This window comes from Cheilinus undulatus, linkage group 10 (genome assembly GCF_018320785.1).
Source record: "Cheilinus undulatus linkage group 10, ASM1832078v1, whole genome shotgun sequence".
Taxonomy (NCBI): Eukaryota; Metazoa; Chordata; class Actinopteri; order Labriformes; family Labridae; genus Cheilinus; species Cheilinus undulatus.
The window spans coordinates 32632947-32647749 of record NC_054874.1 but is presented as its reverse complement, the minus strand read 5'-3'; the positions used below and the strand labels follow the sequence as shown (position 1 = coordinate 32647749).

Sequence of the window (14803 nt, the reverse complement as noted above, 5' to 3'; positions counted from 1 at the left end):
ATGAGTTGATATTGGGTGCTGGGGCCAAACCAGTTGAGAACCAATGATCAACACTGCTTATCCAGTTCAGGGTTGCAGGGGCTGGATCCAATCCCAGCTATCATTGGGCGAGAGGCGGGGTACATCCTGGGCCTGGACTGGTTGCCAGTCAATCACAGGGCTGACAAGCGGAGAAACACTTAAGAAGCATGTCTTTGGCCAAGAGTATGTCTTCCACCAAATTATTGGCCAAAATATTTTGAGAATAAATCTTCTAATATCAAAATTGAGACAAGAAAACATAGTTAAACAAAAAACATCTTGGAAACATGTTAACATTTTTCTTCAGTGCTGCTGACACGTCTCCATTAACACCAATTCATTATCCCTCTGATCTTCCAGTTTCTCCTCTCCTGTTTTTATGCTTTGACTGTTCATTGATGAAAGTCTCTGTTGTGGTTTGTATCTTTTCACTTTAAACACATCCCACCTCTCAGGGATCAGCCCACTATTGAAGAGCAGTAAGGCCAAATAGGAGAACAATAAAGTCGCAAAGAAGGTGGAAAACATGCAGATAGTGCTGACAGGAGCATGCTGAACATATTTACCATCCTCAAAGGTGCATCCTGGGAACTCAAGAACAACAGGCAACCCAATGGATGGCTCACCACTCAGCACTCTCAACACCACTCCAAGCAGCAAACCCATGATGGAGCCATAGCCGTTACAGATTTTAAAGTAGAGGACACAGATGAGTTGAGGGAACATGATGGTGTAGGTTATGCCTGAGCCCAGGATCCAGAAAACCATGATGCTGTTCTGTAAGAGGGTGAGCGATGTGCCAGCCAAGCCCACCAATACCACAGTGATACGGATCACCCACTGGATCTCCCTGTCTGATGCCTGCAGAGCAGAAAACAAACTGAAGTAGTAGAAAAGGAAAGAAATTAGTATTTTCTTACCAGTTTTTCCTACCCCGGTCCTCAGGATGTTTTTATAGATGTTGGATGCAAAGATTGAACTGGCTGACAACAAAGAGGAGTCTGTTGATGACATCACAGCAGCAGCCACAGCGCCAATGCCGACGATGGAGATGTAGGGTGGGCTGAGATGCTGCAGAGCAATGGGAAGAATCTGACCAGCCTCTCCACGTTCATATGGGGATGGAGAGCCATACGTGGTCTTATTCCAGTCTGATGCCAGAAAGTGAGACAAAAATCAGCAAGGCCTTTTCAGTGTTTTTGTCTTTAATCCAGTACCTTTACCTGTTGATGCTGCGACTGCTCCAATCAAAACAGATGGAACTCCAAGTATGAAGACGAGTGGAGCTGCAATGAAGCAGGTGATCCTGGCTGTGGATGATGAGGACGCGGACAGGGTCCTCTGGTGAAAGTCCTGATATCCAATATTTCCAAGAGCCTTGAAAACAATCAAGAAAAAATGTACATTACAAATTTACTTGCTCCACTCAATAAATCTGTGACTCCAGTGCAGAATAGATGGGTGGACTCTACATCAAGGAAAAAACATTTCCGAGTCCAGTCCTTACCAATATTAGGAAATTATCAATCCACCTCCATGCTCTTTCTTTATCAACTGAACCAATCCAGGGTGCCTGGTAGGTAAAGTTTAAAGCCGTCTTGGTTATGTCAGCTGAATAAGGGTTCATCATGATGAAAGGGACACATAACCACTGCAAAAAACCCAAAACAAGAACTTGACGCGGGAGGATATTTTTGAAGTGTGCTCAATCTGAACTAGCAAAGGCGTTAAATCATGCCTCAAGATGTTTTTCTCAGTTCTTCAATGATAAGGGCTTAGAGAGAGTAGTTTCAGTGAACTCACCATGCTAAAGAATATCAGGGTTAACTGGATGATGTCTGTGTAGGCAACAGAGTAGAGACCTCCCAGCAGTGTGTAGACGATGGCTACAGCAGCAGAAATCAAAATACAAATAGTGTAGGACAAATCCAAGATCACGCTCATTGTTGCTCCTGCAAATCAAACAATTATATACTCAAGAAAAATAAATAAAAAGTAAAACAACAGGGATGCATGATATTTTCATACTGGTGTCGACAGATTTCTTTAGGGCACCACAAACTCAAGGGGGACCACCGTGAAGCCCCAAATGTAAAACAGCTACCAGCCCAGCTCTCCGTTTGACCAAACGTCTCTTTGCATCAGAGGCACTTTGTGTTCTAAACAATAAAAATGTGTGTATATTTCGGCATCAGTTATGAGTCTGGCAATGTTGACCTATTAGATATCTGGAAAAATCTAATATCATGCATCCCTTATAAAACCATTAAAATCAATCAGAGTAACTTCTCTCTATAGCTGGCATGATCAATCCATGATTGTTGATGAGTCTGGCTGTCTTTCATTTTAAAAATCTGAAGATTAGAGAGGGTTGATGTGGGTGAATCACTTACCCAGGCCAATAAGAGTTCCTGTAACCCAGAGTATGTCTGAGGTCAGCAATGCCAGGGAAAGAACTCCACTTACTAAATTCCCATACTTGATCTGGAATGGATCCATCATTGTTATGTATTTTCTGTCTCTCATTGTCTTGGCAAATAACAGTCCACCTAAGTTATCAAAGCAAACAAAGGCAGATAGATTTGTGTCATTTAATTTGTCTGTTAAAGTAAATATTCATTATTGAGCTTTGCACTGCATTATATTTTCTAACATAAAATTAATTCACAAAGTGTTGAATTTTATTTTACATTACAAAACTGAAGTGTAGAGCCCCAAGCAGCACTGAAAAATATAAAAAAATGATCAGACTTGAACATTTCCCTCTAGAGCCAGTAAAGGCTTCATACAACTGCTACTTCTCTAAATTCATAAGCTCTTCTCCCCAAAAGTAAAAAGATTGGGATGAGCTAAATTGATTGAGTGTGTTTTAAAGTTAATTTGTACAGCTCTCCTGTGTTTTATATGAAACGTGTAAAGCCAGTAAAAACTGTATTTTAACGGCGTACATGGGGTGCAAGTATAGTAAAAGAAAGATGTGTAAGAAAGTCAAAAACATGACTAATTGTTGAAACTGGGACATTTTACCGTTTCATGAGAAATATTAGCTCCTTTTGAATTTGATGGCAGTGAGTGATACTAATGAAAAAGGTGGAGCATTTTAAAACTAATTAGGCTGATTGGCAAGATGATTTGGTATAAAAGGAGCATTTTAGAGAGCCAGAGTCTCTCAGAAGTAGAGATTGCCAAACTTAACTGAACCAGGGAAAACTGTCTAAAAATTATAATACAGTTTCAGAAAAATGTTCCTCAAAGCAAAATTGAGAAGTTTGACTTTCCTACCATCTACTGTACATAATATCATCAACAGATTCAGAGAATCTGGAGAATTCTCTATGCACAAAGGTCAAGGCCTGTTCTTATTTACATTTTTACACAGCGCCCCAACTATTTTGTAATTGGGGTTGTACTTTGAACAATTATAATCCTTATAGTGGTGTAAACTATGATCATCTTACCAACAATGAAAGACAGGGCTGCTGTTACTGGAATGACAGCCCAGATAAGTCCCATGGTTGGCGTATACACGGCCTCTGTCAGACCTACGATGAAGCCTCCACCAACAAAAGTAGCTGTGGAAAGTATGCACATTGATTTAGTTATCACCCCTCCACTCAAACATCCTGACACAGACTTACTGTTTACATCATTATTTCCTGAAACAACACCTTTCAACAAGTTTCAATCACATTGTTTTACTTTCTTAGTGTAAAGTCACTTGCTTCATACTCCTAATTAGTTGAAACCAAAAAACTGTTAAGCTTCCATCCAAATCTCCCACTACAGGTATAAAAGCTATGTTAAATCATTTAAACATAGTGGGGAAGTATATCAAGTTACAAGAAACTGTCACTGGCAGTTGTTGATGCATAAAATATGGGCTTCTGAGACTTAATTTTAAAACGTGCTGTCACTCGTAGTATGTAAGCAACTGTAAAGTGGTATTAAATCACATATAAATCCATATATCATTAAGCTTTATTCCACTTCCTGCCTTTGGTTCACAAGTTGGACCACTTTGCTTTCACACCTCAAACGAACCACACCAGGGTTCATTTGGAAGCGGACCGAGACCCCCCTGTTTTCAAGTGGAGTGGGGTCTGCTTGTTTGGTCAGCACCAGAGTTCGTGTGAGCTTTCACACCACTCCAAATGAACCGGATTATCCGGGAAAACAGACCAGAGTTCGTTTATAGCGGACCAAACAGCTTTGGTGTGAATGTGCCCTAAAAGTGGCTGTTGTATAAAGACACCTGTGTCACTGGTTAATCTGTATTCCTGGCTACTATTACACCATGGAGACAAAAGAACACTCCAAGCCACTCAGACAAAAGAATTGAAAAGTATATGCCAAATTGTCTCTGAGACTGTATATACAGTTGAAACCAGAAGTTTACATACACTATATAAAAAGGCATATAAACCTTTTTTTTTCTCACCGTCTAACATTAAATCAGATTAAACTTTTCCTGTTTTTGGTCAATTAGGATTACCAAAATTATTTCTATTTGCTAAATGCCAGAATAATGAGAGAGATCATTTTTTAGACATTTTTTAATTATTTTCTTTAGAGTCAGAAGTTTACATACATTTCATTAGTATTTGGTAGCATTGCCTTTAAACTGTATGACTTGGGTCAAATGTTTTGGATATGCTTCCACAAGCTTCTCACAATAGTTTGCAGGAATTTTGGCCCATTCCTCCTGGCAGAACTGGTGTAACTGAGCCAAGTTTGTAGGCTGCCTTGCTCGCACATGCCTTTTCAGCTCTGCCCATAAATTTTCAATGGGATTGAGATCAGGGCTTTGTGATGGCCACTCCAAAACATTGACTTTGTTATCCTTAAGCCACTTTGTAACCAGTTTGGCAGTATGCTTAGGGTCCTTGTCCATTTGGAAAACCCATTTGCGCCCAAGCTTTAACTTCCTTGCTGATGTCTTGAGATGTTGTTCAGTATTTCCACATAATGTTCTTTCCTCATGATGCCATCTATTTTGTGAAGTGCACCAGTCCCTCCTGCAGCCAAACAACCCCACAACATGATGCTGCCACCCCCATGTTTCACAGTTGGGATGGTGTTCTCAGGCTTGCAAGCTTCCCCCTTTTTTCTCCAAATGTAACGATGGTCATTATGGCCAAAAAGTTCAATTTTAGTTTCGTCAGACCACAGAACATGTCTCCAAAAATTAAGGTCTTTGTCCCTGTGTGCATTTGCAAACTGTAATCTGGCTTTTTTATGTTTCTTTTGGAGTAATGGCTTCTTCCTGGGAGAGTGGCCTTTCAGCCCATGTCAGTACAGGACTCGTTTGACTGTTGATAATGACACACTCTTACCAGCTTCAGCCAGCATCTTCACAAGGTCTTTTGCTTTTGTTCTTGGGTTGAGATGCACTTTTCGGACCAAAGCACATTCATCTCTGGGACACAGAACCCGTCTCCTTTCCTGAGCGGTATGATGGCTGGACATTCCCATGGTGTTTATACTTGTGTATAATTGTTTGAACAGATGAACGTGGCACCTTCAGGCATCTGGAAATTGCACCCAAGGATGAACCAGACTTGTGCAAGTCCACAATTCTCTTCCTGATATCTTGGCTGATTTCTTTTGATTTTCCCATGATGTTACACAAAGAAGCAGTGTGTTTCAGGTGTGCCTTAAAATACATCCACGGTGTGCCTCTAATTAACTCAAATGTTGTCAATAAACCTATCAGAGGCTTCCAAAGACATGACATCATCATCTGGGCTTTCCCAAATTGTTTAAAGGCATAGTAATCTTAGTGTATGTAAACTTCTGACTTTGAAGAAAGTAATAAAAATTGTCTAAAAAAATCCTTTCCTCATTATTCTGGCATTTAGCAAATAGAAATAATTTTGGTAATCCTAATTGACCAAAAACAGGAAAAGTTTAATCTGATTTAATGATAGACGGTGAGAAAAAAAAGTTTATGTGCCTTTTTATATAGTGTATGTAAACTTCTGGTTTCAACTGTACATGCATGTTTTGTCCTGTTTCATTGTTTTGTTTTGTTTTTTTTACACCTTTTGTACTGTCTTAGGCCCAAGCTCTATTATTTTTTATCAAGTACATCTGACTGACCAAAATAATCTCCAGGATTTGGGTCACAATTCTTTAAAGATAGCTTAGCTGTTGTCCTGGGTGTGGTGCCCAAAGTCCTGCAAGCACTTAGGGTGCCAAAAACGGCTAACTCAAGTGGCATGCCCTCTCAGAAGCTCTCCCCGATGGCTGTGAGCATGACAAAAGCTGTCCTGGGTGGAGTCTCCTCTTCATTGACACCCATGCTACGTCGGGCCACCTTCTCTCGGCCTGCCAGAGCCACCATGGCCCGCTCCATCGAGGAGAAGGTGAGGAACACGTACCCTGCTGATACTCTGAGGAGGAAGCTCAACAGCTTTAAGGCAGAGGTGCTGAAAAAGATCTCAGATGTAACAGTGGAGCATATCTGTGGTTTGTTTGAGCCAAAAACTCCCTCAAACACAGCCATCGCTCACCCTCCAGCCTTCACTGCTGATGTGGAGTCCATGCCAGACCCACAGCCAGACCTCCTCTCGGCCCGCCAGAGCCACCATGGCCCGCTCCATTGAGGAGAAGGTGAGGAACACGTACCCTGCTGACACTCTGAGGAGGAAGCTCAACAGCAGACGCCATCACCACAACCTCGTCATTCTGGCCCAGCTGAACTCTCAGCTATGGATTCAAGCCTGGGGGGTGGGGTTGTGGAGGAGCAATCCAGCCAACTAACAGGCAATGCTGCTTGGACGCCATCCCCACAGCCTGAAGATCCCCTCTCAGCTGGACCTCTTCTCCCTGGTTCAGTCCTGGGGGGATGAGGCTGTGGAAGAGCAGCCAGCCAAAGACCTAGAACCAGACATGGTTCCATCTCCACCATCACCATCAGTCGATGAACATTCATATATGGAAACCTCTTCTGGCATCACTCAGGCTATCACAGAAGAGCCTAAAGAGGATCTAAACTCTGTTCCTGTGATGTAGTTGAAGGAAACCTCTGTGATCGTTCAGGCTGCAGAAGAAGAATCTATAGCTGTCTTTGCAGAGTTACAAACTTCAACACCACCTTTAAGCCCACCTGCTGAACCATCACGCATGGTTTCAGAGTGGAGAGTGACGTGATCATTGGGCAACCAAAGAAAGTAGCACCTCTTCTGGTCCACCTAGAGCAGCTCTTCAGACGCACCCCTGCTCCAAGGCAGGAGGACTCTGAGGCTGTAATCTACCAATTCTACAGGTGGTTTGAAAAGTCAGTCCTCTGCTGCTTTAAGTCTGCAAAAGAGAATCATTAATTGTATAGAACTGATGTGAATTAAAGATATCTGTAATTCAAATTCTGCCTAGTCAAAATGTAATTAGAGATATCTTGAATTAGAATTACAAATATCTACAATTCATTTGCAGATTTCTGTAATTCACATTGTGGATGTCCAAAATGACGAACCCCATTCACATGAATGGCAAAAGTGACGTCATTTGGCCTAGTCAAAATGACGTTGTAAATATCTTAAATGACAGTTTTGGATAGTTAGAATATATTTTTGGAAATCCGAAATGTTCTTTTTGACTAGGGGAAATTGAATTACAGATATCTACAATTTGTATTCCGGATAGTCAAACTTAACTTTTAATTGTTAAAACTGCTTGCCATAGGTGACAATACACAGCCTGTAGAAAAGGCCCAGGGTTGTAAGCCACACCTCCAATGACAGACTGTGATGTCACAGTTACAGATCAGTGTGGGGGTTGCCTCTAAGGAGAAGTGACAGCATCGTATGGACTCAGGTGCATACTCTTGTAGCTGAGCCAGTGTGGACTTTATTTGTGTTTATGTGCGTCCAAACTAAAGTACGTACAGCAGTTTCATCAATGTTATAGAGTTTCTTGGTTTGAGTTGGTAAAGGTTATAATATGCTTATGCCATATACATTGCTCCTCTGCTTTGCTAAGCCTTGTATTGTGTGCTTACTAAGGGTTAAATTACTTTGTGACGCAAGATGTAGTGTAGAACCCAGATGGAGAGGCGGAAGAAGTTTTAACAATTTATTTGTGCGGGTAAAGGGAAAAAAACAGAGGTCCAGGTAGTGTGAATCTTCGTGAGGGGAAGAGAGTGCTATATACAAATTGCAGGTGAGCTGGAGTGAGGCACTGGAAAAGAACGAGAGGAGGACACGTTAGCAAACAGTCAAACAACAAAAATCACTGGAGAATCTGCAAAGTTACTCATGTGAAGAGAAGTCGAGCTCAGGAGTTACCACAGGAGTGATCAACGAGACTCTGACACCGAGGAGAGCCAACTGCAGCCTCTAGTAGAAGTCCTAATGAGCCAAACTTGCTGCAAGTGTGATCCTCTCCTCAGTGCCACAGGGGGATGGTGTCGCCTCGAGAGAAAGCATGTCAATAAACCCGAAAATAAACATGGTTACCGGAAACTGGAAGTCATATCAAAATAAAATCATGAATAAGTAGAAAACACCACAGTACCCCCCTCTTAACGGACGCCTCCCGGCATCCTGCCTGGCCTGTCCGGGTGGGCGATATAGAAGTCGCGAAGGAGGTTGTTGTCCAGAATCAGCTTACGTGATATCCAGGACCTCTCCTCTGGTCCATACCCCTCCCAGTCGACCAGATATTGAAAACCACGACCCCGCGGTCGAACGTCCAGGATCCTGGAAACCGTGTAAGCCGGATGGTCATCGATGATCCGGGGGGGAGGTGGGGCGACGGCAGGAGGGCTCAGGTCGCTGGAGACTACTGGCTTCAGTAACGACACGTGGAAGGTGGGATGTATCCTCATGGAGTCAGGCAACTTCAAAGTAACAGCTAGAGGATTAACAATCTTCACAATTTTAAAGGGTCCAACAAAACGAGGTGACAGCTCATGTGACTCGACGTCCAGAGGCAGGTCACGTGATGACAGCCAGACTTTCTGACCCACTTGATACTCGGGGGAGGGCGCGCGGTGCGCGTCAGCCAGTCTCTTGTTTCTCTCAGCAGTGCGCGAGAGCACAGCCCTGGCGGTTTTCCAAACCTCCCTCATTCTCCTCAGATTCTGCTGAACCGAGGGGACTGCCACTTGAGACTCCTGCTAAGGGAACAGAGGGGGTTGAAAGCCAAAGCAGCACATGAACGGGGACATACCTGTGGCCGAGGAGGTGAGAGAGTTGTGCGCATATTCCACCCAGGCCAGATGGGTACTCCAGGTAACTGGGTGGTGAGCTGTCACGCAGCGCAGTGCAGCCTCCAGGCTCTGATTGGCCCGCTCTGTTTGCCCATTAGTTTGGGGGTGGTAACCAGAGGAGAGACTGACCTTCGCGCCCATCTCCTTACAGAACTCCCTCCACAATAGAGAGCTGAACTGAGGTCCGCGATCAGAACCGACTCAGAAAGAGGACCCACCGAGCCTGCTGAGGGTTAATACGCCGAGCTGTTCTTAGATAGGCGAGATTCTTGTGATCAGTCCATACCAAAAAAGGTTGACTGGTGCCCTCCAGCCAGTGCCTCCACCCCTGTAAAGCCCATACCACTGCAAGCAACTCTGTTCCCCACATCGTAATTCCTCTCAGCAGGAGAAAGGCGGCGGGAGAAAAAGGCACATGGATGAAGTCTTTGTGTCTCTGGATCTCTTTGGGAGAGTACAGCTCCCACCCCAGTGTCCGAAGCGTCCACCTCCACTATAAACTGTCGAGAAGTGTTAGGGTGTTTGAGCACAGGTGCCGTGGTAAACAGAGCCAACTGCAGCCTCTAGCAGAAGTCCTAATGAGCCAAACTCGCTGCAAGTGTGATTCTCTCCTCAGAACCGCAGGGGGATGGTGTCGCCTCGAGAGAAAGCATGTCAATAAACCCGAAACTAAACACGGTTACCGGAAACCGGAAGTCATATCAAAATAAAATCATGAATAAGTAGAAAACACCACACTTTTTATGTTAATCTGCAGCAGTAACCTCTCTGTGGTTCATATTATTTCTTATTTAGTAGTTCACTGTTTAGAGTTTGTGGTATGCAAGTTTCAGCGTTCATTTAACGGCAGTTGTAAGTCCATCCAAGAGTTTTAGCAGTTAATTACTGTCAATTGAGTCGCCTTTGATGTGAAGCGCCTGCTAGGATCGCTGGTGACGCTGCTGGTTAGCTCTCCGCCACTAGATGGTGCTCTTGCCTAGTGGGATAGAGCTGAAGATTACAAGGATTTATTCCATCTCTGTGAGCAGAATTGTTGATTTAATGGTTGTTATAAAGGTGCAGCTTTTGTGCTTTGTTGAATAAGAGCAAGCTATGTATGTGAAGGCATAGTGCAACCATTCAGGAAGACAGACTATATGTTTAGTTTAATGTAAACATTTATTGTAAATTTAGCATACCCACTCAGCTGTTGTACACCTACCTGTAGTTTGTCCTCATTTCTTCAATGCTTATGTATGTTTTCTATTTCTGCTTACAGAACCACATGATAACAAATATAACTGTCCAAATAAGTGCCTTGTGAGTTACTGTACTGGCAATTGGAGCAAATAAAGAGCACTAAGTGTACCCTGGGGTCCTGCCTTGTACATTCTGACTGGTGTACCACAGTGAATGCCCATCCCACGAACCAGAAATTGCAATCCCTTGATCCTCCCTCCATTTCACAGCCCTGGGGATGTCCTGTTTTTAAAACTGACTGGCTGGACTTAAAACCATTTAAAAACACATGCTGTGGCCTGTCATATAAAAAATCCTTAATCCTTAAAATCTGAGTGGTGTGAACTTGTCTAACAGCTCAGACACTAGTTGCTCCGCAAAGACCCTCTCCATGCATTTGCAGAGGATCGAGGTCAGGGCCACTGGCCTATAGTCCTGAAGATCCTTGGGCCTTGCTTTTTTGGAAGGGGGATAATGGTTGATTCCTTCCAATGTCTGGGGACAGTGCAGGAGGTGCTGGAACAGCCTGGTTACTGCTCCGCTGAGTTAGGTGTGACACTCTTTGAGCACCCTACCTCTGAGCCTGTCTGGTCCTGCTGCTCTCGACACAGGATATTGGTTACCAGCTGCTCACTGATGGTGAGTGCTTGAAGGGGGGAGCTGGGGTCCAGGTGACTCGTTGGCAGGTGTTGTTAAAACGAGTGAAGAGGATGTTTAACTGCCCTGCAAAAGAGGCAGGATCTGGACAATCAACTGTTTCAGGTTTGGCAGTCCTGCCCATCATGTTATTTAGGTCCTGCCATGCCTCCCTTGCCCTCCCTGAAGTCAGTTTCCTCTTCACTGTGTCTTTGTATTTTGTTCTGCCTTGTTTAGCCTGCCTCCTGAAATCTTTCCTCAGTTCTCTCTCCTTGTCCTTGTCACCCTGAAGGAAAGCTATTTTCTTTTCTTTTAGACATTTTTTCATGTCTTTAGTGATCCACCTTTTGTTGTTTGAATAGATAACTACATGCTTAGTGAAGGTGACATTTTCTTCACAGAACATGATGTATGAGGTGAGCACATCAGAAAGCATACTAAAATCATTTCTACAGTCATCAAAAAATAGATCCCAGTTAGTCAGCTTGAAACAATCCCTCAATGTCTCGGCTGCTTCCTCATTCCAGACTTTGATGGTTTTTGTTACAAGTCCCTCTGTCTTTAGCTGTGACTTGTATTTTAGCAGTAACAGGATGACAGCCCTAGTGGTGGGTGTGGCTTTGAGACGTATCCCCTGTGGATATTCCCAAAGCACAAGTCCAGTTTATTCTGTCCCCTTGTTGCTGTTGTCACATATTGTTCCAAAGTGGGGAGATGTGAGGCAATGTCACACCTATTAAAATCCCCCAGTATGAACGCTGGCTGTTCCCCTGTTTGAGTGACAGCTCTGTTGTAGCTCTCTACTATGCGTTCAGCAGCTAGATTGAAATCAGGGCCAGGGACATAAACTAAAAGAACAGTTATTTGTGTGAATTCTCTTGGCAAGTAATGGGGTCTGAAGGATTCTGTCATTAATTCATAGTGTTTGCAGCATTCAGTCTCTCTCACTGTGTAGTTCGTAGCCCACAGCTTACTCATCACCATGCAGACTCCGCCCCCAGTTGACTTCCGTGTTTTGACAGCATCTCTGTCAAACCCAAGCTGCAACCTTCGGTCGTAAAAAATGAAGCCAATGCGGAAGTGCAAAAATTGCTGTACTGCGAGTGTCCACTTGAGGCTGGCTGCAGGGAACACCGGAAGTTCCATCTGCACACATGTTAAACAGCCAGTTTTGACACACAAAAAAAACTGGTTTACAGCCTGGTTCAAAACACCAAACATGTCTCATTAGCTAGTGTCTTATTGTGCTCCCACTGTAGGGGGCGTGAATTTTTTTTGTACCATAATCGTTTGGATTATATTTAGGATGAAAGCTGATTGGCATGTCTCATTTGATTGACAGATAGCTCGGCAGGCAAAGGCTCCGTTTCTGTCAACCGGAATACTAGCTAGCAGGCTGACAAGGAAGTCACGCTTAATGGGCAGGCCGTTAGGTTGATCCAAAGTTCGGTTGAGACCCCAATTTCAATATGGAAGCCTCCCTGGATTGGCTTCAAGAGCTGTTTGAGTCTGCCTATTGTAAGCAGATGACTGACGTCACACGGGGTTTGTCCAATTCTTTCTACAGTCTATGGTCAAACCGTATAATGTTGTAGCCATCAAGCTGAATGTCCGCCTCTCGGGACGAGCCATCTCAGTAAAACAAAAAAGACTTGTCCATTGGTAATCTGGATCGGACGTTATTAGTGCTGAAAGCTCATCTGTCTTGTTCCGAAGCGATCGTACATTTGACAAGGTGATCGCCGGTAAAGGAAGCCGACTGCCCCTTCTCCTTAGCCTGTTGCGTATCCCTCCTCTGGAGCCCCTTTTCCTTCTTATCCGTTTTTTTCTTTTGTCCGTGATGTAATTAGGGAGGTATGTTCTGAAGGAGTATAATCTCTGGCTTTGATGTCTTGGTGTTCAGCTCCAGTAATAGGTCACAGGAGTAGGTGAGCCTTGTGACTAATGATGGTCATGCTGGAGTTTGCAAACAATGCCCATTCACAGGGCATAGAGTCACAAATAAAAGCCATATTGCGCCCAAGTAAAGCACTGTTTCTCTCCACATCATTTTCAGGATACCCAATGTGCAAAAGATGTGCTGGATCACACAATAAATGCCAAATACTCCACACACATACAAGCCGTGTTAGGAGTCACCTTCCTCAGCGCCCCCAAGAAATTGGTCTTTTATGGTACATCTTCAACGGTCCTCAACAAACTTCAACACATTCAGAACTCTGGTGCACACTTCCTAACCCACAACCATGACCACATCACCCCCTGTCCTTCAAAATCTCTGCTGGCTCCCCATCCAAAACCGCATCCAGTTCAAAATCCTGCTTCTCACTCAAAAAGCCCTAAAACCAACAACCTCCAAATATAAATTATATAAAGAAACATATCACAAAAATTGAATTGAATTGAATCTACAAAAAAGTTAAGTAACAAAAACAAAACAGGCAATTATATTTTGTCTGTTAAATATTTGTTTCTTTGGTATCTAACTCTTAATCATTGAATAGTCTGATCTCGCACAATCACATTAATTTACTTTGTCTTCCTTGTTGTGTCAGGATGCCTGATTAAACCTCCATGGGTCTTTAGGCCCTGGTGAAAAAGGTTACAAGGTGCAACAACAACTCCAAGTCCAATGTGAAAACTTAACCCCATTCCTGTGTCCCATACTAACCTGTCATGGTGAAGACTCCCACCACCAGACTAATCCCTCTATTGCCCAGAAGAGTGATTTCCCTTGGGTCGGCTTGGCTGCTGTCCTGCAGCCGCTTTGACTTCATGGAGGCCCAGATCCCTGTGCCCAGCACCAGCAGGTAGAAGAGCAACATCACCATCAGTCCTGGGATGTTGAGGCCCATCTTGCACAGGCAGACTGACAGATTGAAAGATAATCTCTATCTCCTCCTGTCTTAACATGTTGAACAGGAAAGACTGAATTCCAGTTTGACTAAATCAGCCTTGAGCAGCTCAGTTAAAGACTGTAAGTGTGCAGCTCCTTGAACTAGTCTGGTAGGTGTTCTTTAGCCTGTGATCAGTTATACAGCTGCTCAACATGGGGGATTTTTGAATCTGCGCTGCAGGTTTGGAAGATTACTCCTTTGATAGAGTTGTTGAAATTTTCTCATTTTAGCACTTAAAGGCTTGGACCAAATCTATCTCTGTTAAATTGTTTGTTTTGGTTGTTTTGTATTCAAACATATTTACTATGAAACATCTCAAGCCCTGAGCTATACAATTAAAAAGTTCTTTGCAATTATATTTCATCAGACAGGAATGTACCCAGGACAATATGTCAATAAAAGGTTCCAGGTCAACTCCCATGAACAGCATACCCTGCAAAAAAACAAACAAACAAACAAACAACAACAAAAAAAAAAACATATTTCTTCAGGTAAACCATTTGTTTGAAGATCTACTACTAAAATGTTGCAAATAAATTGTGTTTGCTAGATTCAATTTGTCACTTGAAGTTAAGGATATTTCTGCAAGTTGCAGCTCATCCATTAACTAAAAATGTTGAGTCATAAAATAAATTGAGCATAGCACATTTCATGTGAAACTAGTAGGTGTGGTTTTGTTATTCTGTTACAGGTCTCCTCAAGAAACCCTGAATACTGATTGTTGAAGACTGAGGACTATCTTACATGTGAATGATAATGATTACAAGATAGAACATTTATTATTACATCTGTTCTCTGTTATTCATTGTTTGCCACTGGC

General features: G+C 43.2%; 1 protein-coding gene across 1 annotated transcript; it reads right to left on the bottom strand.

Moving 5' to 3' along the window:
* Positions 1–324: 324 nt before the first annotated feature.
* LOC121516129 (high-affinity choline transporter 1-like) lies at positions 325–13941 on the bottom strand. Its single transcript, XM_041797231.1, has 8 exons — positions 13758–13941; positions 3480–3593; positions 2415–2570; positions 1825–1973; positions 1529–1672; positions 1245–1398; positions 955–1172; positions 325–882 (listed from the first exon to the last, which is right to left on the bottom strand). Exons 1-8 carry the CDS (start codon positions 13939–13941, stop codon positions 325–327), a joined length of 1677 nt encoding a protein of 558 aa, XP_041653165.1.
* Positions 13942–14803: the final 862 nt, after the last annotated feature.